We start from the raw sequence: 26384 nt of genomic DNA on the forward strand, positions 1-26384 counted from the left end.
ATCTAAATATGTCACACACAATACTACTGGTAGACGCTGGAGCACTACAATTCCAGTCATATCATCATCTAAGTATGTCACACACAATACTACTGGTAGACACTGAAGCACTACAATCCCTGATATATCATCATCTAAGTATGTCACACACAATACTACTGGTAGACACTGGAGCACTACAATCCCTGTTATATCATCATCTAAGTATGTCACACACAATACTACTAGTAGACACTGGAGCACTACAATCCCTGTTATATCATCATCTAAGTATGTCACACACAATACTACTAGTCGACACTGGAGCACTGCAATCCCTGTTATATCATCATCTAAGTATGTCACACACAATACTACTAGTAGACACTGGAGCACTTCAATCCCTGTCATTTCATCATCTAAGTATGTCACACACAATTATACTGGTAGACACTGGAGCACTACAATCCCTGTCATATCATCATCTAAGTATGTCACACACAATTATACTGGTAGACACTGGAGCACTACAATCCCTGTCATATCATCATCTAGGTATGCCACACACAATACTACTGTATATACAATACCTGTCAACACATGTTTCCTCAATATGAATATAACATGCTTTTGGAAATGTAAAAATTTTCTTGGCTAAATATCAAATTATAAAATCAAGAATCGCACTTAAGAGGCAGATACAATTTCATTTTTCTGTGCAGTTAGTCAATATTAACATTTCCAGGGACAGATCTCTAAAGCCTGGCACGGTCCCTGAAATGGGTTAGGTACCACTTTCCGACGGTTAATCTGCCGACAATTATCCCAGTGACAGGGTAAATGTCGACAAATTCATTCTGTCCACATGTTTAAAATGTAGACATTGTGACTCTCGACAGTAGTGATGTTGACAGTCACAATGTCGACATTAAACGAGCAATACCGGCAGACCTGGCAGCTATTCCCCAGGCTTTTAGTGACCCCAATTTTGATAATACTAGGATGAGAGCAATAGGATTAATCTTATTTTTATTAAAATGTTTAATCTTTCGTGTGCCGGCAGCTGGCGTGTCCAGTGGTTTTATTGCCATCGGGCCCGCTGGATGCCAGCACATATTTTCATTGTCTTCATTTTAAAAATGTGGACAAAATGAATATGTCGACATCTACAATGTCACCATTTTGGTATCGACATATTCAGTGTCGGAAATATGACCACCACCGCCTCAAATTATGGACAGTTGACAACTATAAAGTCACACATAAGCATTTCCACATCAGAAATGCTTTCCTGCATTTCCAAAACATTTACCAAGAGACAAGGGGGACAAGTGCTTCTCTATGAGAACGCAGGTCACTATAAGAATCTGGGATGCCCACACCATGTCCATAAACTGTATCTATGAAATCAATTTTTCAGAATTGATTATAATTAGCTTCTGTTTTCCCTGTTCTCATTTCAGGAGACCTCCATTATTTTTAATTGTGGAATGAACCCTTTCCCCCAAGTAGCAGAACCACTGGGCGTCCCTGCCCTGGACTCTCTTGGTCTTGGAGGTACTCACCACTGCTGACTACTCAATCACAGGAGTTTCAACGTAAACAGGAGATGTCAATGTGGATTGTCCACTCTACATTGCTTTACATTTAATATTCTGAGGCATCATGGGAAAGAAAGAGCTGGAATAAGCGAGGCAGTGACGCCAAGGCCTCTCAGGTCATTGGCCTCTACACTGACTACCTGCAGATAGCCAGTGTAATTGCACATTCCTAGAGCTAGACTTACCCCATCAGAGTTTAAGCATATAGTAATATGCTTGGAGTTATACTCAGGGTTCATTATAATATAAAGAAAACTAATAAAAATATCAGAATAGAACTACATTATTTACACTGTTATTTTTGGTAACATAGCAGTTTAGCAGTTTTATACAGCATACTTAATGCCCTCTACACATTCTGTCCAGCATAGTAAGCCACAAAATCAATGGTATTACATACTACTCAGCAGGGCCGCAAAGAGGAATTTTGGGCCCTGGTACAGCAACTTTTTCGGGCCCCTTCCATCGGGGGCATGGTCACACTGAGTTGGTGGCTCCTCCCATTACATCGGCATGCATGGGCCCCCAGCCAGGCCCGATACGGTATACTTGCTCCCCCCTCTTGGCGCCTCTGCTGCCAAGTGGCAATGCCACCTATGGTTGGTGTTATCACGTGAAATCAGAGCTAAAATACAAAATGTCTATCGATTTAAAATGAAAACATTTACTACATGCAGAGACATCCTCTATCTGCAGAGACCAATATATACATAACATATACCAATCTTCTTTTCCTGCTAATGCTCAGCTATCTGTCTTATCTATTTCTAGCTCACTAAGACACTGGCATCAACCTCACAACATTGATTAATCCAGCAGTTCGACACAGTTGGAAGAGCTCAGTATAAAACTGGTTCAATTAAAAAAAAATACACAGACACTTTATTCCTCTTGGCAACAGTCAAGACCAAAGTGTGATTAACACATTAGAAGATTACATCACTTGTTTAGTGCTATTTCACTAAACTTGTGACTCTTTTTGTGGTATTTCACTGCAGGCGTTTGCGTGCCAGCGATGCTAATTAAACATAAATGTCGATTAGATTATACTTGACTTTCTGGATGCACCGGAGAGCAGCAGGTGCAGTTGTCCTGGTCTGGTAAATCCTTCCCCTTTCACAATTCATGCTCCAATAATTATGCAGTCTCCCCTCTCTCTCTCTCTCTCTCTCCCAGTCTGCACTGCATGAATACATGTTCTTCTGTAGAGCTGGAAACAGGTTGTGAAACCCAGGAACCCACCAAAATTGGGAGGGGGGAGGGGGTCTGGGGGAAAGCCCAGGGTAATGACAGCAAAGTGGGTGATATGTAGCTAGACAACATAGGTATAAAGCCACATGTAACGTGGTCACTTCCACAGCAATAATACATGGCATAGCAAGCCCGAATAATGGAAACAGGGCTTAATGGAGCCCCTAAATCTTTACTCACAAATTCAGTACCTTACCAATAAACTTTTGAGGCATGGAGCTTTTCCTCTTCGCCACATTGCTGGCTAAACGATCCAGCACCATTGCCCGTTCGCTCCCCATTTCCGGCTTCATCTGCTTGGGCTCATCGACAGCTGCAAAGAGGAGAGGGAAGAAAGAGTCAAACCAAGTGAAGAGAAAAGATAATCTTTAGCATATAAATCCCCCAGACTAAATGTCACATGCTTTATTTTTGCCAGAGTTGTATAGTTTATATTGTGGTCAGAATAATACAGACGGATGATAATGTCGTATTTCTTAACACAGAAAGAGAAAAAAGCATTATGGCCCATACAGATAACATTATCTACATGTTCAAGCGGAAATGACAAGAAGTCTGTAAGAAGGATTTGTGGAGGAATACAGAGATTGTTTCTGTCACTAGCAGAAAATATCCATTTCTTCTATGTCTGTCTCCCCCCAACTTATCCTATGAGACACAAATTCTTTACACCTTTTAAAATGTATATCTATAGAATCTATGGCCTTACTTGTGGAAGATAAAAAACATCACTATAAGTTACAGTGATACTATGATAATCAATGGAGCACTAGATGTCTATTGGAGGTTGTTGATAAAACAATAAAATAGTTAAACAAAAAAATATAAGTAAAAGCTAATACTAGATAGATATGGACACTAAGAAAGCAAGCAGATGCAAATGTTCATACACATCAAGCATTAGAAAGAATAGATTGTTATATGTGATGGAGAAAACAGCAAAGTTAGGTGGTCATAGCCTACTAAACACATATAATGCAAACATCGTCCTATAACCTCTGATCTCAATGCACAGGCCACCTGCAAGCTGCCTTGTCTCTGACCACTTTCTGTCTCTTGTCAGTATTTCCACTGAGCTGGTTTGAGGTTTTGTCTTCTCTCTCAATTCAAGGCGAGCACACGGGTATCCTCGCTGTCTAATAGCAGGCATTGCTTCCTGTCCCTTCACATTTGTGGTCAGTGGAGGAAGGAGAGTGGAGCACAAGGTGGCTGTATGCACAAACTCTGTCTTGTGCACAAGATGGTTATCAAAGCCCGAGTCAAGTCTTGTAGCAATATTACATAAAATGTTTCACAGTTTACCGTTTTCAAGACATGCTGTCCTGGCATAATTGTGCTATCTGTCGTATAATCTCCGAATAACATTGGCTGGAATCTGATAAAGTGTGAAAATTGTTTTTGTTTTCAAGGGAGGTGCCTTAGAATCAAAACTGATTTTTCTTCTTTTACACTTAGCTGCATTATTATATCTACTGTACACCTAACACAAGTATTGGCTCCTAACACAGGTTAGTCTGCCCAGACATGGAAATAAAGAGCTTTGTGTCTGAAAGCATAGGGAACTATATGACACAGGGGAAATAGCACAGAGAAATCTATAAGAGACATTATGTGGAAAAGGAGAGAGGTATTCAGTAAGCGTAAAATGTGATTATCTAGGGAATGTGACGAGCCTGAAGAGGTGTCTTTTTAATGACCAAAGCATCTGTGTTAATGGCACTGAGATTAAACCCACCAGACTCACTAATGTTTTGCAGATAAACACGACATCGTTCTTTGTGTTCCTCCAGAGAGCTGCGCTGCTTGTAGCTACGTCCACAGAATTCACACTTGAACGGTTTTTCCACTGAGGACAATAAAACAATAGCTTGATTCTGTATCTCTACATGTAATACACAGCTTACAACAACCTGTACACCCTGTCTGAAACACATGCTGTATTACTGAAGCAATGTCAAACCTCAAATATATTAACATTTTATTTCCATGTACTTTAAAATGCTCTAGAGAAGCGTAAGGAAGAGTGAAGGTTTGCTCACCAGAGTGCGTGCGGAGGTGCCCAGACAAGGCATCTCTCCTTTGGCAGGCGTAGCTGCATAAGTGACATTTGAAGGGTTTCTCTCCAGTATGCAGCTTGCCATGTCGTAGCAAGTTCCCCTTCTGGGTAAATGAGGCTCCACACTGATTGCACTGGAAAGGACGTTCCCCTGAAATAGGCAAGCACCGGTCTTTAGCACATGGAGAAAGTCTGACATGGAAAAAAGGTTATTAGAAGCAACACACCAGATTATGTCATATCATGATCAGGTGATATTCAAAACACCACATCAAGATCTAGATGACAGTATATTGAGTGCCATTTTTACAGGGCACATCTAATTAATAATGGGTTGCTCTCCTGTTTGCCCTGTAAGAGCTTGAATTTGCTGTGGCATAGAGTCAGCAAGGTTTTGGAAATGTGGTGCAGGGTTGATGGCCCATGTTGAATGCAATCAATCTCACAGGTAAGTTCCACTCTAAGTAGCATTTTCCATTTCATCCCACAGATGTTTGTTTGATTTGAGATCTGGTGACAGGAGCACGATACATTCAGCTGAAATAGCTGTCACATTCCTGAAACCATTCCACAACGTCCTAGCCTTGTGACATGGACATCCATGAAAGGATTTCCCTTATTGGCATTCAAATGTCATTCTATTTGAATCAAGGAACCAAATACATATTATAAAACACGCACCATTACACAACCAACAGGTTAGAACCTTTGGCTTCTCATCAGTGAGAAACAGCAGGAATTTGGATTCATCAGACCAAGCAATGTTTTCCAACCCTCCAGTGTTTATAGTCCACAGACCCTTGCAACTGTAAGACTGTCAGAAGTGAAACCTGGTTGGTTTCTTTCTTTCTTTATTTTTTGCGCTAAATTGATAGATTTATATTTTTAGGGGCTAATGGGACTTTCTTTAGGAAGTGGATTGTAATAAACATATTTTTATTCAATGGGCTTTACAGAGAAAATAAAAGAAAAAAGGGGAAAATACACTTTTCCACAGCTTTCATAGCTACATGCATGTAGCACCCCTCTCCCTATCACTCTAAAAGGGGTGGTGAAATGTTCTCTCTCTTCAGTGCCTCCACCCGAGCCTTCTACACAGTATGGTGAGATGCGGACTGTGACTGAATCCACCAGGGGTTGACTCGGGAAACCCTTTGTACCCATCCACACTAACCCTCTGAGTAATACATACTTGCCTACTTTCAGGCAGTGCAGTCCAGGAGATGGGCGTGACTAGAGGGCGGGAGGGGGTGGGGCACAGTCAATCGTGCCATTTTGCAATTCCAATTAGATTGTAAGGTCTATGTGAGCAAGGCTCTCACACGATTTGTCTCATGTGCACTTGATGCATGCCATTTACAGTGACAGTTAAAATTACAATAGTGATCTTAAAATCATGACTACTTTCACCTCCAGATTTAATTCCAACATCTGTGAGCACAGTTCAGAAAATCAGTCTTGCGATGTAACAACATATTGTTAATGCTAGAATTTATATATGTTAAATTTAGAATTTAAGACATGCATAGACAACCTGAGTACAAACCATCAGACCAGGGCAGAACAATACATTGTCATTCCCATAGGAAAATTTGGGGGACCCAGTGATGCCACTCTAGCCTCCACAACCCCCAGCTGTGCATGGTCTAGCACATCCTCCCCTCCACTCTGCTTTTTTAAGGGCAAAGGAGGGGACCAAGGGAGAACCGAGGGCCTCATAGGGGAGGTGGATCAGGGGCCAACAAAACATTGCTAGACTCCCCTCACCCCTGGGCCCCGTATATATATATATAATAAGAAGTCCAAGCCCCTCAAATACATTTACATTCAAAATTGAATCTATATACAAGTTCATTGAGTTTTACTTTTATGTTGCTGTTGCTTTTAAGGAACATTACATAAGAGATAGCAAGAACGCGGTTATTAACCTGAAGCTTAAGTCCATGGAAATTGTAGGGGCAATGTAACAGGGTTGAAAGAAATGTCATAGCCTCAAAGATGTGACAGGACAAACATAGAGTGAAGGAACAGATGGGGCCTATGAATGTAGAAGACAATGGGAAGTTTTCTAAAAACATTGTACATGCTGTTGTAGCTCTGTGAAGCTCTGTGGGAGATGGTACGTACCTGTATGGCTTCTCTTGTGTACCAGTAAAACATTGAGGCTGTTGCAGGAGAGTCCACAGATGTCACAGTACAGTTTTCCCATACTGGGTCTGTTGAGGTCATAGGACATGTTATGTCTTTCCATTTGGACGCTATTGTAGGTTGCACAATCTGAGCCATATTCATAGGACAAGTCAATCTCCTCTGGGTGCTTAGAGGCTGCCGACTCTGCGGATTCACTTTTTACATTCACCATGTTCTCTGAAAATGGGAAGCACAAAGACCTAATCAGTAAATTAAATTATTGGGCCCATCTAAAACTCACTTTTTATTCCTTCTATATGAACATACATAATGCAGACAAGTGGTATAGAAAAAATGGCAAAATCAGTAGTATATGTCCATAAATAATTAAAGGTCAAATTGTACTGATTTAATCTGTGTCCCGTTTGGTCGTTGACATTTGGAGAAAATTAAATCTTATTGTGTTTGCGGATGTCTTTAGATTTATTAAAGTCGTGCACATGTTTCTCCTTTTTCATCTGACCACAGAGAGGCTGCTTCTGTTGATAATTTTAAATTATTTTTTATATTCCAGCAGCATATTAAGCACCATGGCCTAATCATATTAACTCTGTGGGCTAGATTTACTAAGCGGCGGGTTTGAAAAAGTGGGGATGTTGCCTATAGCAACCAATCAGATTCTAGCTATCATTTTGTAGATGGTACTAAATAAATGAAAGCTAGAATCTGATTGGTTGCTATATAGGCAACATCCCCACTTTTCCAAACCCGCAGCTTAGTAAATCTAGCCCTGTGTGCCCATATGGATCACAACATAGTTGTAGACCATTAACTCTGTGTGCCCATATGAATGACAACATAATTGTAGAACATTAAGACAAAAATGAACATTATTAACAAATAGGGTATATACGACTGTAGTAATGATGTTTCTGTCAGATAAATCATATCATACATACATATATAAAAATAATTTGTTTTTTTCCATGAAAAAATATCTGTACAGTGAACTTAAATCTAAAAAATATGTATCAAACTCCTGAAGGATCGTGGTTATAGCAGTTACAATGACAACTAAACCCATGAGTCTTTGCATAACTCTGGAACAGGTCCATAGAGGTTGGCAATGTTTTTTTGTTACATAGTAATTAAGGTTGAACACAGTTCATGGGGTTGATTCTTTCATAATTTCACATAACAAAATACAATTTTTAATGTCTAATGTTCCCCTTCTACCTAACCTCCCTACATTTCATTATTCCTTTTTTCCCTTAAACCCCCTTTTACTTGTTAAACAGTTTTGAAAATCTGGGAGAGATTAAAAAAATAAAACTTATCGTTATCAGAGCAATAACATCCAGTCCTACAAACTGTATGCACAGTATGTTGGTATTATATTTCTTTTGCATTACTACAACATTAATTATTGTACTGTTCTGAACACTTGTAACAATACACACAGAATAAATACAGAACAGAACTATGAAAAAATAGTGTGAGGGCAAATCTCATGGTTTAAACTGTGGGACATGTAGGGTAAAATCTGTCAAATGGGCCCATAAATCCACAGAGTCAACAGCCTCTAATCATCCAGAAGGGATAACAGTCAATCAACGGGCCCCACAGCAAAATTTACGTTGGGGCCCTGCGATCGAGTACTAGAGCTGAAAGCCCTTTAGGGGTTTCACTCTGCAAGCGCCTGCCCCCGTACATGTTCAGAAGAGCAGAGTGGGGACCTCCGGCAGCATATGGCCCAGCATAATGGAGACCTCAGCCCTGGTGGGCCCCATAGTAACCACAAGGACCAGTGGTGGCAGTTTCACTACTGGTCTCCACAATCTGACAAATATTCCTGAAAGTAATGTCCTGAGAATGCATAATCTGAGTGTCTACATGTCAGGAACTGTGGTTAATCAGCATCCCTAAAGTGAACCTCCCGATCCACAATACTGTCATGGTGTACCTAGGAGCACTACAATCCCAATAACGTTATGATTACTGCTTTCGATAATAACATACGGTTTTGTACTTTAAGAATTCCTGCTCAATAATTACCCTAAAAAGACCAGAGGATAAATGTATCAAGCTGAGAGTTTTCCGGCGGGTTTGAAAAGCCAATCAGATTCTAACTATTATTTCTTTAGTACATTTTATAAAATGATAGCTAGAATCTGATTGGTTGCTATAGGCAACATCTTCACTTTTCAAACCCGCCGTAAAACGCTGAGCTTGATACATTTACCACCAGATATTAAGAATACACCATAAGAGTTGCATCTAACATTGGGGAAAGATTTTATTGGGCAGTTGATCAATATTGACAAACAGGGGAAAATCTTTAAAATCTGGGATTGTTTCTGAAAATGGTGAGAGAGTGGCAGAAACTCTCTACGAGGTGTGTGACAGGAGCACTACTGGAATACTGACAGACCTACACCAAGAAGTGACATGAGGGTACTGACAGACATACACCAAGAAGTGACAGGAGTACAGCCAGGATAGTAAGAGACATACATCAAGAAGTGACAGGAGGGTACTGACAGACCTACACCAAGAAGTAACAGGAGCACAGCCAAGATAGTAAGAGACATATATCAAGAAGTGACAGGAGCACAGCAAGGATAGTGACAAACATACACCAAGAAGTGACAGGAGCACAGCCAGGATAGTAAGAGACATACACCAAGAAGTAAAAGGAGCACAGCCAGGATAGTAAAAGACATACATCAAGAAGTGACAAGAGCACAGCCAGGGTACTGACAGACATACACCAAGAAGTGACAGGAGCACAGCCAGGACAGTGGCAGACATACACCAAGAAGTGACAGGAGCACAGCCAGGATAGTAAGAGACATACACCAAGAAATGAGAGGAGCACAGCCAGGATAGTAAGAGACATACACCCAAGAAGTGACAGGAGCACAACCAGGACAGTGACAGACATACACCAAGAAGTAACAGGAGCACAGCCAGGGTACTGACAGACATACACCAAGAAGTGACAGGAGCACAGCCAGGATAGTGACAGACATACACCAAGAAGTGACAGGAGCACAGCAAGGCTAGTAACAGACATACACCAAGAAGTGACAGGAGCACAGCCAGGATAGTGACAGACATACACCAAGAAGTGACAGGAGCACAGCAAGGCTAGTAACAGACATACACCAAGAAGTGACAGGAGCACAGCCAGGGTACTGGCAGACATACACCAAGAAGTAACAGGAGCACAGCCAGGATAGTAAGAGACATACATCAAGAAGTGACAGAAGCACAGCCAGGGTACTGACAGACATACACCAAGAAGTGACAGGAGCACAGCCAGGATAGTAAGAGACATACACCAAGAAGTGACAGGAGCACAGTCAGGACAGTGAGAGACATACACCAAGAAGTGACAGGAGCACAGCCAGGATAGTAAGAGATATACACTAAGAAACCCACAATAAAATAAAACAACAAAAACTGCATTCTCTCGCATTCTGCACCTCATAGTCTCGCCTCTATAATAAAGGAATAAATTCTAATGATCTCTCTGAGTACTTCCTCGACGTTCTATTTAGTTTTCCTTCATGGTATATGTAAAAATAACATCATTATCCCAAAAATATACACTGGTTAACCAACACTGTTCACACGGAGGACAAAACACGAGGCTTAATGTCGGTAAAAACCCTAATGCATTTGCAAACCAGAACTTTATTTAAATCCAACCAGGGTAATTCAACTAACAAAAACCCACAAGCTTCTAGCGCTTTGGACACAATACATATACGAGCAGCTAGCTGAGAACTCATAGCTGCCACACCGAGGTAATTACCACATCCTGAGCTTGGGCTGCAGTCTGTGTGTCAGCCCTGCTGATAGCACTTCCACACAGGTCTGGTGCAGCTGGAGTTTTGGTTTACTGTGGAAAAAATACTTGCAATTACTGCTAACAAATTATATTTCTGGTAACATGTTTACCATAAAAATGTTTCTTAGACCATTAAGTAATGGATGAGTGTAAATTTGTAAACTGCAGTTCATTATTTTAGTAATAATGTTGCCTATATAATATTACAACATAAAGCTGTCTCTACTGCTGTACATAATTAAATGGTGGCACTGCAGTTTTTAGGATTAGATCAATAGTGGATTGTAATAAGAGAGTATGGGCAATAGTACAAACTTGCTTAGAAATAAAGTGAACATGGGGAGAGGGATCTTCTGTATATTCCAATGAAATTGGGGAGGTGCTCATTTGATTTTAAAAAATACATATGAGGAGCCTATTTATAGTAATATATTTAGAATGAGGATATTACCATGAAAAGGTAGTCGGTAGTATATATTAAACATTATTATAGGTATAGGTAATCTAGCATGGAACAAATAATGGAATACAAGCAGGAGCACAGCACATTATATATATTCGGCCTCATTTAGAGTCAGACGCAAAGTCCATTTCAGGCGCATCCCGCACATTTCCACTGATGGGGCATGCGCAGTAAGCAACAGTACCCTGCAGTTCCATCTGCTTTTCAGACACAGTGTACACTTGCGACAGCTTGCTTCTCAGTACGAGGGACAGGGTGGAACACGGAGTTATGTAGGCGTGACCATGAATAATTTAGATAATATGGGCATCTACCCGCTAAAACTACCCTAGTTGGATCAAGATTCAGGCGGAACACACATCAAAAAAGACAGAAAAAGTGTGTCAGGAATTAGGTGGCGCAAGTAGTTAGCTAGCTGTGAGAACTGGTCACAGCTCGGTAGGTCACTACCCTCGCTTCTGTCCCCCAAGTCCGATGCCTTGGGGTCATCCTTGATTCCTCCCTCTCATTTAAGCCTCACATTCTGTCCCTCTCTAAATCCTGTTACTTCCACCTTCGGAATATATCTAAGATACGTCCCTTTCTCACCACGGAAGCCACGAAAACCCTTGTTCACTCGCTTATTATCTCTCGCCTTGACTACTGTAACCTTCTTCTATCTGGCCTACCTGATTCTCGCCTTGACCCTCTTAAGTCTATCCTCAATGCTGCTGCCCGCCTCATTTTTCTCTCCCGCCGCTCTATCTCTGCGGTCTCCCTCCAACAGTCACTACATTGGCTCCCCATTCCCTACAGAATTAAATTTAAACTCCTCACCCTCACCTTTAAAGCTCTTAGTCAATCTTCCCCTCCCTACATCTCCAATCTCATCTCTACCTACACTCCTACCCGCCCTCTCCGCTCTGCCTCTGACCGCCGCCTCACTACTTCACTGATCACCTCCTCTCACTCTCGTATTCAGGACTTTGCCCGGGCTGCTCCCCTACTGTGGAACGATCTTCCACGTTCCATCAGGTTAGCATCTACTCTCAAAGGCTTCAAGCGTACCCTTAAGACTCATTTCTTTATTCAAGTCTATCAGTCCTCCTAACGTTCTTGTCCTGGCTCTCCCCCCTAGTTAGTACCCCCATTTATGTGTCTCCCCCTTCCCTTTAGGTTGTAAGCTCTCATGAGCAGGGCCCTCTTTCCTTGTGTGCTCCTTCTACTGTTCCTTCACCCTCTGTACCTCTTGGCCTACTTCGCTAGCCCTGTTTTCCCTGTTTTTTTAATCTTCGGTCTTCTTCTTGCTGATTTCTACTATCCCTTTCAATATCTGTCAGATATAATCTGATTTGCTTTACCCTGTCACCTGTGTTTGTATATATTTGTGTATCATGTTGTGTCTTGGTTTTGTTTTCTGTATATGTAATGTACGGCGCTGCAGACCCTTTGTGGGGCCTTATAAGTCAAAGATAATAATAATAATAATAGGGTATTACGAGTGGGACGCAACTGGGGTTGCATGCCACTCCTAATATCCTACCAAGCTGCGGCACACTCCCACTCCTGCTCTTTTATGTAAGTCTTAGACATTGCGTCCGACTCTAAATGAGGCCCATTGTGTCCACCTGTTTGAGTAGCACAGGACCACAACCCCATTACATTATTGTGGCTGTTATGTGCAGATGCTGTGTCATATTTTGCTGTCTACCATAGGAATGTGCACTGCCACAAGAAAACCATTTAAATACTGCCTACTATCACTTTTTGATTACTGCTCCTTTAGATCCTCATACATGCCTAAGACTAATGAGATATCAAAGCTTTGACTTTGTGTTTTAATCACATTGTTTTATGTGTGGATATAAACGTATCCCACTCAGGGCCGGATTAACCGCAGGGCTTTATGGGCTATAGCCCAGGGGCCTCAGGCAGCTGGGGGGCCCCTAAGATCTGCCGGCAGCGTTATATATATATATCTTTCATACTGCCGGCGATCGCTGTCAGTGAAGGCACCCCTCCTCCACGGACCAAAACTTTAGCATACTGCAGCCTGCTGTACATTACAGACAGGGCAGTATCAATATTGAGACTGCATCTCCTCTCTTTTTTGGGGGGAGGGAGGGTGTAGGGGTCAGCGAGGGCACCAGCTCAGTTGGTGCTTGGGCACTCCAGAAAATTTACAGCTTATTGCAGAGACTTTTTTTTTCCTCTGTCTCCCTGGTACCCGGAAAAGCAACCAATTAGGGAGTCACTGATGTCACTGTGCAACTCCCTAATTGGTTTCTGCTGTTGCCAATCACCGCCCCTGGTAGGAACAGTGTGTACTCCCCCCCCCCCCCCCCCTCTCCCCTCTCCCGGCACTTGAAGCAGCCTCTCCCTGTGCAGTTATTGGAGGCAGACAGCAGACAGAATGTGACACAGGAAGTAACCAGACCTGTTCCTGTTGAAATGTCTGAAAAGTAAGTTGTATATGTTAAGGAGAAATACATTGGTACAAAGAAGGGTCCCAGAGCACTCTGATATAGAAAAAAACACATCATAAAGTACAGTCATGTGTGTGCTCTGCATATATTTTATTCCTAACCAAAATGCCTGAAAATACAATTAATGTAATGAAAATGGTGTTCTTATTTCTTAAAAAGTGCTAATTAATGTTTTATAATATAAAAAAAAAATATATAATAAAGATTGTAAGTGCTAACAATATCATGTTTATATTATAAAGATGTATTTGATTACATTAATATATTAAGTGATATTCCTTAATATGCAATATTAATTTAATCAAAATTGTATTTTATAAAAATACAAAGATACAGGCCAGGTTCCTACTGGCGTTGTGTTAGTGTTTTTTTAATGAGAGTGAAAACGAATGACAAATTCTACTAGGAGACTAACAGTGTCTGCATGTGGTGGAAACTAGTTCCAAAAAGGCCACTCTCTAAGGAGTGAGCTGTGCATGGTCCTGGCTGGTCTCGTAGTGCTTATTGCCCACACGCTGTGCAATAGTGCAATAGTTTAAAAACAAATAGTGGTTTATTAAGGTTAAAACAATGCTAACTGGTTATAATTGTAACAACCATTTATTATTTACCTATGCTAAAACCAGTTGGCATTATTTTAACCTTAATAAAATCATTTGCTTTCAAACTATTGCACTCCTACAAATTGTTGAACATACATAAGGTACATTAATCCATAGATATCCTTTTTGGTTTTTGAAAATACAGAGTAGGTATATTAAAATAAACATTTGTCAAGCGACGTATGCCCAATCAGATATTACTGGGGGGGCCCCCAGTAATATCGTATTGGGCATACGTCGCTTGACAAATGGGGGCCTCACAGTACCCCTAGCCCAGGGGCCTACAGTGTCTTAATCCGGCCCTGATCCCACTGTATAAACTGTGCTCAGATGGAGCAACATGTGTCATATTAAAAGTAATGGCCTGTGCTTGGAGATAACCACCTTAGACAAGCAGCCAGTCTGGCGAGCCTAAAACGGTCTTGTGGACAACTATTATAATAATAACATCTCCCAGTCAATGCATTAACCCACTTATGTGCCTGTAAACACTTGCACAGGTGTACACAAATAGGTGCACGCTATCACAAAAGTAGAACTGTCCGCTGTCCTTTTCCATGATACAAAATTAATTTAGTAGATACAAATTCACCAACAACGTCGAGAAACATCAATTTCTTCCAAAATACATTTTTCAGATATATTTATATATAAAGTGCCATTCTAGTTATATGCATTTTACAACATGTCTATAAATATATATTTGTAGCTTTGCTTGCAAGCAGTAAATGGTATTCAAGAAAAAACAATTATGCAGCATTTTTTTATTACAAATCTGCACAGACATTATAGTAATGATGATGGGTATGTTCTTGCAGAAGTGCCCATAGGTTTCATACTGAAAACTTCTCTATGTGGTTTTGTGGCAAAACCATATACTTGTTTTAAAGGTGACTTTTTAGTAGTCAGAAGGCATTACAGGCACAGTAGATAGAACCTTCTAATCTAGGACAACCAAGATAGGGGCTGTTTTTGTGGCAACCTGCAGGGAGTGGGTGGTAATGTATGAAAAAAAGAGCGCCAGACCGGCAGTAGATGAGGAGCTGCGAGTGGCTTGTGGCAGGAAGAGCTGATGCTGCAAGAACAGGACAGGCTAATAATTTACGTTAATAGGGTTTAGGGAAAGTACACACTCCTGGTCAGGTAGTGTATTAGAACAATTATATTATCACACGCAATTCTGCAGTGCTGTTGGCTGTACAATGGTATACAACTACACTGTAGAGAACAGTTATAGAAAGCAATGTTCCACAACATGCCCTCTGTAGTACTTGTTTTACGAAAGGTTTCACTTATTGAAGGAAAAGTGCACACATTGCTTTTGTTTTTTTTTGTAAATTTTTATTATTACTATTTGCCCACGTAACCTTCCTTATATAAATCACCCACAGGTTGCTGTACTGTAACCTCACCTCCCACCTTTTTAAATATTTTGCCCTCACAAGTGACTATTCTGAGAAAGAGATAAAGGCGTACTACACCAACTATACTAGCTGCTAAAAATATTCACCAATAGGTCAATAGAGATTTGAGATGAATCTGTGATTATGGAATTATGGAGGAGTACAGTAGAATTTCTTTCTTCTTCTAACCTTGTATTTATAAAGAGCCAACATAGACCGTAGGACTGCAGAGCGGAAATATAAAACACTGGGGAATAGATATTTGTACAACATATATAGCATCTATCCCCAGAAGGCCTGAATATCTACGGTAACTCGAGGTGCATCCTCCAAGAGATGGTACACAAGCGGGCAGTGCTTGTATCTCCCTTACTAGGAAAATGCTGATTACAATATTAAAAAAAATCTCAGATCACTAACCACAATAGGTGATTTTGAGGCATTTGTCTCCCAGTTGAATGCTGCTCACAGGGAGGACATTGAATAAATAATATAAAAAACATCTTCCGGGAGCACTTTCAGAAAAGGATCGTTGACCCTGGCTAATAGCTGCAATACTTATTGGTTTAGGAGTGAGGTGGCTCCAAGGGTCTGCTACCGACCTCCACAAATCTTTGTCTTACACTCTCATTGACACTAGAAGTGACCCTGAAACATACATCTGCCAAATCATGGTCTTCATTGCTATTGTTAATACTTTAACTGATTTCCATGAATGGGTTTATAAGTGGCTTTAGGGCCTTTAGTGAAGTGCTCCTTGGGCAAATCACCTATCAGTTACTGGGTGCTCTGCAATTTTACGAAATCTTCCCACGCACTACAATTAATAGATGCATGAAGGATCCTGCTCCCCCGGTAAGGATTATAGAATAGATTATTTCATGGTCATCTTCCTTTCTCGCCGCTCCTCTTCTGCCTCACCTCTCTGCCTTGCCCTTCACTGGCTCCCCTTCCCCTACCGTATCCTTTTCAAACTTCTTACCCTCACCTACAAGGCCCTCTCCCACTCTACTGCCCCCTATATCTCCAACCTTCTCTCCATCCACACTCCCGCCCGGTCCCTGCGTTCGGCCAATGACCGTCGCCTCTCGTCCACTCTGATCACCTCATCCCACTCTACAATTCAAGACTTCTCCCGAGCTGCCCCCCTCCACTGGAATGACCTCCCACGCTCCATCCGTTTGTCCACTAACTTGTGCTCCTTCAAACGGGCACTCAAAACCCATCTCTTCCTTAAAGCCTACCAGCCTTCCACCTAACCCTCTCTCCATGCTCGCTCCCATCCCCTTGCTCCTCCTCTGTTGGGGTGCACGCTTGCTCCCCCCCCTCTGACTCCCTTTGTGCCGGCTGTCTGTTTCCCCTCCCTTTAGGATGTAAGCTCTTTTGAGCAGGGCCCTTCTCCCTCCTGTCTCTCTACCTTCTCTTCTGCTCCTACTCCATTACATCTGCTTTGCCTAGAGCCTCTGAAGTTTTGGTACTAGTTGTTTATTGTTCTGTACTGTTATTCCCTGTACTGTCCATTGTTTGTACTGTGTTCGGCGCTACGGAAACCTTGTGGCGCCTTATAAATAAATAATAATAATAATAATAATGGTCAAGTGGAGACAAAAATTGGTCATTTTCACTGTTCATCTCCTGCCTTGATTTACTTGTCATATCCCACTTGGTGTCTCCAGATACAACTAAACATGGTGATGGAATGATTCTGTGTTGCAGGATTGCTTGTGCAGGGGCAAAATGCAAACTATCCAGAGTTCCTGTCACGCTTTAGCATCCATATCAGTTTGGGAAGCACATTAATATGGGAGGTTTCTTATCCAACATGTGTCCTGACTTAAGAAAGAACTGTCTGTCCATGAGGATCATAATGAAATTACTGACCCATAAGAAAATGTAAACTCTAATGGAACTTATGGAAGCTAATAGGAGACTAAGGGGAAACAATCAGACTACTTAGATCAAGGTTTCAGGAAGTGCCTTATGCAGATCAAGAGTAAGAATTTAGAAAGCAAAAAAACTGCATGGAGCACTTCTCCAGAATGACACACATTATAAAGTTAAGAAACGAATAATAATAATAATAATAATAATAATAATAATAAAAATAAATAAATAAAACAAATTAAGCAAAATCAGAAGAGGGTTGTGGTAACAAAAGAAATCAGTTAGCTGTGGTAGAAGGCACAGGAGTGGGACAAGCAGGTCAGCACAATCTACGTTGCTAATGCTATCATCCTGTCCCATTATGGCACCATGTAACACAATGCATTCCCTGGAACGACAGCCAGATGTGGACCCCCTGTGCTACTAACGGTTATACTGGCTCATCTGGCGACTTCCCACTTCAACAAAGTATTGGGCTTTGCAACTGGTTGCTCACAGGCCTCAGCCCCCACGCTTGCCACACTAGGCAGCAGCTGCTGGCTAGGACCAGGGGAGGCAGTAATATAGTCAGGGGCAGTCTGGGAAGGCAGCAAAGGATAGAGACAATGAACAAGCAGAGGTCAAGGTCACAAGGCAAAAACTGTCCAATAAGCAATCAGTAACAAATGATGAAAATCATAATAATAGCAGACACTGAGGACTGGGTGTAGCACTTAAAACAGCAATACTATATAGGAGGTTTATTTGTTTTCCTTTAAATATCATGATTAGTACATTTTAAGCATGCATCTGATAGTCAATGTTCTTAGCTGTCCTTCTACAAATCATTACCTCTTTAAAAATCTCTCTGGAGTTTGAAAAAATATGTCTGTCCGTTACACAGACAGATCTCAGCATGTCTTGTAAACAGAGGGGGGAGGATTTTAAAGTGCACAGAACAAACAGAGCTCAGAGGGACGTTCCTAAGCCGCTCTGCTCACTGCACCATGTGCCATGTGGTTGTGGTTACTATGATAGTACATGTCACTGTGCAAAACCTGCAGAATTATAAATCGTTAATAGCAGCCTGAAGAAGGAAACCAATGAAAAATGGTAATTACAAACTTCTTATAGCCTGCCAACGCAATTTGTTACAAAACACGCCTAATTTTGTTCATGGGATTGCTACTTTAAGTGTCCAGTTGCTCACACACTGTGAATAGTGGCTCAGCATATTAAACAGACAGAGAGGGTGATGCCACTGAACATGTGAGCGCATGTGTAGCCATACATCACAGGATGTACTAGAACAGCATTTCATGTTACTTAGTTCAAACCCTATATTGGTGGGTTAGTGATAAGAACATGGGGTAAGACTTTATGCTCCCACCCCCAGAAGATGGAGACAAGTGCTATATGCACACTTTACTACAGAATGCATCTAGTAAATGATCATAGCTAGGATTTGGGATACATTTGCAAAACACAACCTTTCCCAGATTTATAATTGAAGCTAAAGATGCTCTGTTTGTGAATGAGCACAGATGTCTCTACCCACTTGCCTTTCCATCTCATCATCATCAAACCTGCACACACTTTAAGTAGCTGCAAAATTTACAAAATGTAGTAGCTAACATATTTCATAAATCAAAATAAAACTCAAACTGGTGTACTTGAGAATCTTCATTGTACTGAACATTAACGTCCCTGATCCTGCTCTCCAAGTACAAAGGGATGCATGTACAAGATATGTACAACTCTAAATATGGACACAAATGGTGCGTATGCTCAGTGCGAAACTTTTTCCCCAAGACACATTTTGTTGCGCAATCAAACCCTTAATCCCCCCCCCACAAAACAAGACTTTTCCTTTAAGATAAAAAACTAATGCCAGTGTTTCTAACAGCGCAGCTTAAGTGATGATGTCCTATAATTTGTCACATTGTTACTAGCAATGAATGAAATCACGGAAACAACAGCTATGACCTAAAACAGAAATAATTTGGATGCCTTACTAGAAGTGTGTACTCACACGGTAACTAATCTATATCAGAAGGAGTTTTGTCAGTTAAATGAAGCAGGTACATGAGCTTTATCTGCCTCACACTGACAGACACAAAGATGCCCACTTACCACTGCTGTCCTCTCCTTGAAGATCCACCTGCTCCATGCTCTCTGATCGAGCCTCATCCTCTTCCTTACAGTGCTGATATACGCCATGTAACTCTGTCTCTGGGGCTCTCTTTGAAGAGCAAACACTGAGATCTGAAAGAAAATCGCACACTGACTGTACAGTACGATAGGAAACTGCGCTACAGTCTGAACTAAGTTTGCTTAATAAAACAAGGTGAGATGCAGCAAGGAAGAGAAGCAGCGCACAAGCACTCTAGATGGTCAGCTCTATAGAAATGAGAAGTGAAAATGAACATATAACAATGTTATGCTAAATATGTGGCCAATACAATGTGTTATCCCAGATTGCTAACTTTACTTATGTCCAAACATTGCAAGTGGGGCTACATGGACATTTTCTCTCACAGCATCAGATGTTGGCTTCACTGGGTTTTACATGACAAAATAAGTGACTTTCTACCATAGTTGTCTACTGTTTGACTAAGATGCTACTTGGTATGACAAAACCACCATAACAAAGTTCTTACACGGTCTTCAAAGGAGGTCTCAAGTATCCACAATTCCATGAGACTTAACAGGGTCCCAACTGGAAGTGGCTGAAGTCCTTGTTGGACCAGGCTAGCCTTGGATTGCAATAGAAGTGGCTAAAACTTCACAGAACTGAAAAAGGCCCCTTACATATAAAACCAGCGCAGTAGTCCTAGCTGCCCAACCCTCCTTATATTATGTGGGCTGGGGCTATGGCATCTTCTGTTAAAAAAATAGAAAGATAGAATTTGATGGCAGATAAGAGTCACTTGGCCCATCTAGTCTACCCATTGTGTAACCTATGCTAACCTCAAACCCTATTTGATCCTTAGTTCTTTTAAAGATAACCTTATGTCTATCCCAAGCCTGATTAAAATGCTCTTCTGTGTTCCTGTCACACTGGGGATGTGGAGCTGGGCTGTGATATCATAGCTCAGCGCTGTACTCCCAGCCCATCACTGACATGGAGGAGCAGTAGATAACGTCACAGGTAAGAAGCTGCCGACTGCTGCTCCGCCATGTCTGTGGTGGGCGCAGTATTCAGAATGTAAGCCATGTGCTTAATACATAAGTATAGATTCTGAAAAACAGACAGTCAATGCAGGTAAAGGGGCTCATTTAGAGATGGACTCATTTACTCTCCCAATGTACACAGTAAAAGACCAATGCAAAAAAAAGTGTACTTATATGTAAATGTTGAGTGCAATAAAATAGTATTCGTGCAATGCACACATCTCCCGTACAAGTGTCTGTATTTTTTTATCTAGCGTAGAGGTGTGGCTTGATAATATTAGTAATAAATGCTAAAGCCATATATTTATACATATTATAATACTGTAATAAAGTGTCATACCCAAGAATAATGTCTTGTCAGTTATTAATAAATGCAAGTGTTGCATTTTCAATCTAAAATGTGTAACATTAAATACTGTACACCTGTTGTTTTGCCCTTTAAAAATCAAATGGGCCTCTTCTTTCTTCTAGAAGCCGAAATGGAAGTGTCAATTAAGTAATGCGAATAGACTTGATATAATATAGCCACAACACTAATGTCTTAAGTAGCAGGAGGAGGGGTCAATACAAAATGAACCAATCAGAAGCAGCTAGTTAGTGCTGCTGATAGTCCTCATCATTAATGTGTATTGTTGTACCAGCCCTCCAGTACCCACAAAAGATATGCCTCCTAAGAGGTATTCCTGGAGTACCTGTCATAATTACGTGAGGACACCTTTGTAGTACTCTGCTAATGTCTGACCGCCCCTACCGCCTCTCCAGTTGCAAAGGGCGACAAGACAATGATATGCAAAAATGTATTTAGGAATGTAGGCATAGGCATTTGCGATGTTCATGCACAGAAGATAAATGTGCATCCTACGCTAAAACTCTGATGTACGTACAACTCTAAATGAGCCCCAAATTGTGACAGTGAACTGCAGTACGGTCTGAACATTATACTTCATATGATTTTCAACCTTCTCCACAAGATCTTGAAACAGGAGGGTAACATCACCTAAAATGAAAAAGATGTCTCTGCTTTCACAACAACTAGACTGAACATAGTGGGCATATTGCTTCTTAGGGGGGTTTATACTTTAATATTTCTGCAAATGCACATGTGAACTAATGTAAGTCACAAAGCTATAAGCCTGATTTGAAATTGGTTGGACCTCCAAAGGCATATAGAGTTAAAGAATGAACAGCTGGACGAGTATGAAGAATAATCCAATCAGACAAATTTTTGAGGGCAGCGTTGCATAAACTAAGAAGTACAACATTTTCTACATTTATTATATTTATTTTAGCTATCATACATCTGAAACATTTTTAAAGCCAATACACATCTGCTCACATGGCCATGTATTCTATAATTCTGTATAAGCATTCTTAAAGATTTTGGCTAGGAGTACATCATTTTTAATTTAATCTATTTATTTATTAATTTTAGGACATAGCAGTTCTGTAATTCTCACCTGAATGACCTGCAATAATCTGAGATATTGTTAAGCTGTTAATGTCATACATCAGTTCACCTGTTTTTTTTGTTTTCTAAATAGCATGAATGCAAAATGGTCACCTGGTGATACCCAGATCTAGTGAATCAAGGCAATGGGGTAAACTTATCAAGCTGCAAGTTTCTGTCGGGTTTGAAAAGTGGAGATGTTGCCTATAGCAACCAATCAGACGCTAGTTATCATTTTGTAGAATATACTAAATAAATGACAACTAGAATCTGGTTGGTTGCTATAGGCAACATCACCACTTTTCAAACCTGCCAGAAACTTGCAGCTTGATAAATTTACCCCCATGACGTTTACTGTCCCACACACATCACATATTTAGTCTTTTTCTAAACATATATTGTCTCAATAGCCCACAACAAACCACTTGTAACAGCAGGATATTAGCTCAAATTAAAATCAAGCATTTAATTTCACTTTTAGGAACATGGAAAAATATGGAGATTGTGTTACCTGCTGGTTGTGGCTGTTCTTGGCAGTTCACAGACTCCATACTTGTGTCAACATCTGAAAAACCACACAAAAATTCTATAATTATTAAACTAAATAACAAAACGCAATATAATTGCACAGTGCATTAATTATACACGTAGAAGAAGACGCATCAGACCCAATCATATGCACTAGGATTTTTTTTCCAAGCTGTGTATATATTCTTTTTATAATTTTCTTTTAGAAATGACAACATATACATTCAACATAAATGATCAGCACACAAGCAGGCCCGGCGCTCCCATTAGTCAACCTTAGGCAGTTGCCTAGGGCGCCGGGACCTGCAGGGCGCCGCTACCGCTGACTAGATTTAAAAATCTAGTCAGCGGAGAGAAGTGGGAGAGAGGTGCAGCGGCGGCGGCTGTTTTTTCCAACGTCCGCCGTCAGTGTGTATTTATTCAGATGCGCCCGGGCTGCCCGGCACATCACACACCTGATCACTGACGTCAGTGATCAGGTGACAGGTCTTTACACGGCGGCGCCTGCTGTATTATCACACTGTCTGTCAGTGACAGACAGTGTGAATAAAGTTCTTTCCCCCTCCCCTCCCCTCCCAGCATGCATCGCTCCGCCTCCTGTGTGAAGGCGAGGAGCAGCCATAGGACAGAAAAGAGAAGAGAAGAGAAGTGAAGAAAAGAAAAGAGGTTTGAAGAGCCCCCCTGCATCTACAGACCAGGTAAATAAAATGTAATCATTTATTTATTTATTGGGGGGGGGGGGCGGCGGCGGGGCAGGAAGGGGGGGGGGGTGTTGAAATTTTGCCTAGGGCGCCAAAAACCCTAGCACCGGCCCTGCACACAAGTGTTTAATAACAAGGAAAAACAAGTAATATCAAACAGAAAAAAACATTGTCAGTGTCTCAAATGTCACAGAAATCTTATTTAAATGTAAATGTAGAAAATATTAAAAGTAGGTAAGGGATAGAGTTGAGAGGGAGACAGAACAAAGTAGGGCAATGGTAAGGGAATGAGTGCCTTACTCAAATATCAACAATAAAGGTAAGTTACATACAGGCCCGGCGCTCCCATTAGGCAAGGTTAGGCACTTGCCTAGGGCATCGGGCTCTGGAGGGCGCCTTGAGGGCGCCACAGATTTAAAATTTCTTTAAAACTGTGCGGCGACCGCTGACCATACCTTTCACGGCCGCCGCACAGCTTCACATACATCCACAGGGAGGGGGGGAGGGACTATTGATCATCACCACTGCCGCCTCTCTTCTCCGTGTTCTCCCCTTCACTCACTGACTGACTGTCGGGCGTGACATCATCATCACGGGCGGACAGTGTCAGTGAGTGGAGGGGAGCAGAAGGAGCAGAGAGGAGTCAAGTTAAGGTAAGAAAAGACGGGGGGGGGGGCGCCAATTTTGAAAATGGGGCTAGGGGCGCGGGCACCAATTTTGAAAATGGGCCTAGGGCGCCAAGGATCCTAGCACCGGCCCTGGTTACATATTAAACCCAGTGATTTATAACATGGAGCTAAAGTTGGAGTTATTGATGCCAAAGGTCTATGTAATATAGTAATATCATCCACTGAAATTAGGCAGTGTATATATTTATCACAGGCTTGAATAAATGCAAAATACGACAGGGATGTAGGTAGGAATTAGTGATCCCTATAGTGATGTTTTTATCATGGGTACTATATTCATTATATTGTATCTTATATTTTTGAGACAAATATACATGTGTATAACTTATAAAATACAGATATTTAAGACACAATAAAATGTGCAAGATAATAGTTTTACTGGCATATAGTTTTTACTTAAAACATTAATTAGAAAACTATGGCAGTTATATCCTTAGCATGTTTTCTAGGGTTGAAAGGATAAGATCACACGTGCCTCCTGATTACCCAAAGACCTCATCACTTGTACAGTGTTTTACCATTGAGCCCCAAGACAGAAGAACACAGTTCAACCTCTTCTGAATTCTCCAACAATTAAAGCTATTTTACACCAATATTGGAGGAAAAGTATCTTGTTGCACCAGTTATTTCACATTTTTTGGTTCCCTAGTCAACTGATGCAATAGAAAAATAAAATAATTGCAGGTCCTGGGGGTATCGTCACTATTCATCAAGACTTATTACGCACTTGGCTGAATGTTGGATACAATAACTATGTCACTGACCTTGGTGCACACAGACATTCATTAATCCTGGGCTCAATACATATCTTCAAAAATTTGGAGCCATGCTGAATGTACGAGCCAGCATTTTGTAGCAAAAAAACTATTTCACTGGCAAATTACCAACCTGTGCTGCCTGTGAAATGGCCACCAGGGCGGCAGAACTGTCTAATCATCTAACGAGTTGAGCAACACGATACACTTCGGAAACTTCATTGTGCGATCCCCTAACCTTCAAAAGGCCCCACATTACTCCTAATAAGTAACAATCCATTTAATCAAAGAGAGACACCTATCTTAACAAACCAGCAGGCATTTAAACAAGTGTTATAAGCTATAAGAAACAAATCTCACAATAAAGCAGGAAGTAGCTGGATATGATATATTGATCATGTCTCTTGCGAGGTTAAGAGCGCCACAGTACAATGGTTAATGACGGTCTGGAAGCGAATCAGAAGTCATTTGTCCTTGTTGCCGGACGATCTGATCTGTCTGATCGTTGTCGCCAGAGACTTCACCCCCACAGTGAGACCCAGAAACCAGGGCGTGCAATGCCTGCGGCCAGAGCAGATACAGGGAGATACAGAGAACCTGGGGCGGCCTGGCCCTGCGCTAATCAATTGAAAAGTAATCTGTCCATGATATAATGTCACAACATAAGGTAAGTGTTAGCCTTTAAATTTCCAACAAAACTCCAGCACATCTACTAGAACCACAGTTATTATATAAGAATATCAACTGCCTGATCACACAGCTGCCGATAAATGACGTATTTACAGTATTCAATCAAACTAATGTAAATATAACAATACACAATATTACACCCCCAAGGAACCATTTGGAGTGAGTTATCCACGACAGGTGTAGGAAGTGATTTATTCCACCGCTGCCTGTAGTGTGTACTCAGACACCATGGGCTTTATTCATTAAGGCACATATCCGCTGATTCTGAGCGTATCATACACAAAATCACTCTGCACATGCCCAGAACCGGACCATACGTCACAGAACGCAGCCACGTTCAATTCATCTTTGAGCGCAAAGGACACTTACTACAGCCTATGATTTTAGGGAGGGAAGAGGGCAGGGAGGGGGCATTCGCCTGTAGTCAATGTACAGTAAGGGCGTGTCTATCTTGTGCGCACGCAGTAGAGTCCTATTCAGGCTCTGGGCATCTCTCAAGTACTTGTTTTTCAGCCGTATCTCTTGCACCAGCTACAGGTCTAGTCTAAGTACCGATCACTAGTGATGATAGCTGCATAGGCTTGCTATTACATGTGTTTGCAATCAGGAGCAATTGTAAAAACATATTTTATATACAATAGATATTCATAACATACTAATAAGTCTATGTCATGGAAAACAAACAAACATTTTTTTAATGTTTTATCAATAATGCCTGTATAAGTTAAATA

At 41.1% G+C, this 26384-nt stretch overlaps 1 protein-coding gene across 5 annotated transcripts in view; it reads right to left on the reverse strand.

The window, feature by feature from the left end:
• IKZF3 (IKAROS family zinc finger 3) overlaps window positions 1-26384 on the reverse strand; it is a 66606-nt gene that overhangs the window by 8639 nt on the left and 31583 nt on the right. The window contains exons 2-8 of one of the 5 annotated variants that reach the window (XM_075177095.1): window positions 22802-22855; window positions 21803-21840; window positions 19803-19934; window positions 7015-7254; window positions 4871-5038; window positions 4567-4677; window positions 3028-3144 (exon numbers count right to left, since the gene is read on the reverse strand). In XM_075177095.1, the coding sequence (XP_075033196.1) occupies window positions 3028-3144; window positions 4567-4677; window positions 4871-5038; window positions 7015-7254; window positions 19803-19839 (673 nt within the window). In that variant the 5' untranslated portion in view covers window positions 19840-19934; window positions 21803-21840; window positions 22802-22855. Of the gene's footprint in view, window positions 1-3027; window positions 3145-4566; window positions 4678-4870; window positions 5039-7014; window positions 7255-19802; window positions 19935-21727; window positions 21841-22801; window positions 22856-26384 lie in introns of those variants that run through there. The other 4 variants (XM_075177094.1, XM_075177092.1, XM_075177093.1 and 1 more) reach the window with 4 other exon arrangements.

The sequence above is a fragment of the Mixophyes fleayi genome, chromosome 6, assembly GCF_038048845.1.
Source record: "Mixophyes fleayi isolate aMixFle1 chromosome 6, aMixFle1.hap1, whole genome shotgun sequence".
Taxonomy (NCBI): domain Eukaryota; kingdom Metazoa; phylum Chordata; class Amphibia; order Anura; family Limnodynastidae; genus Mixophyes; species Mixophyes fleayi.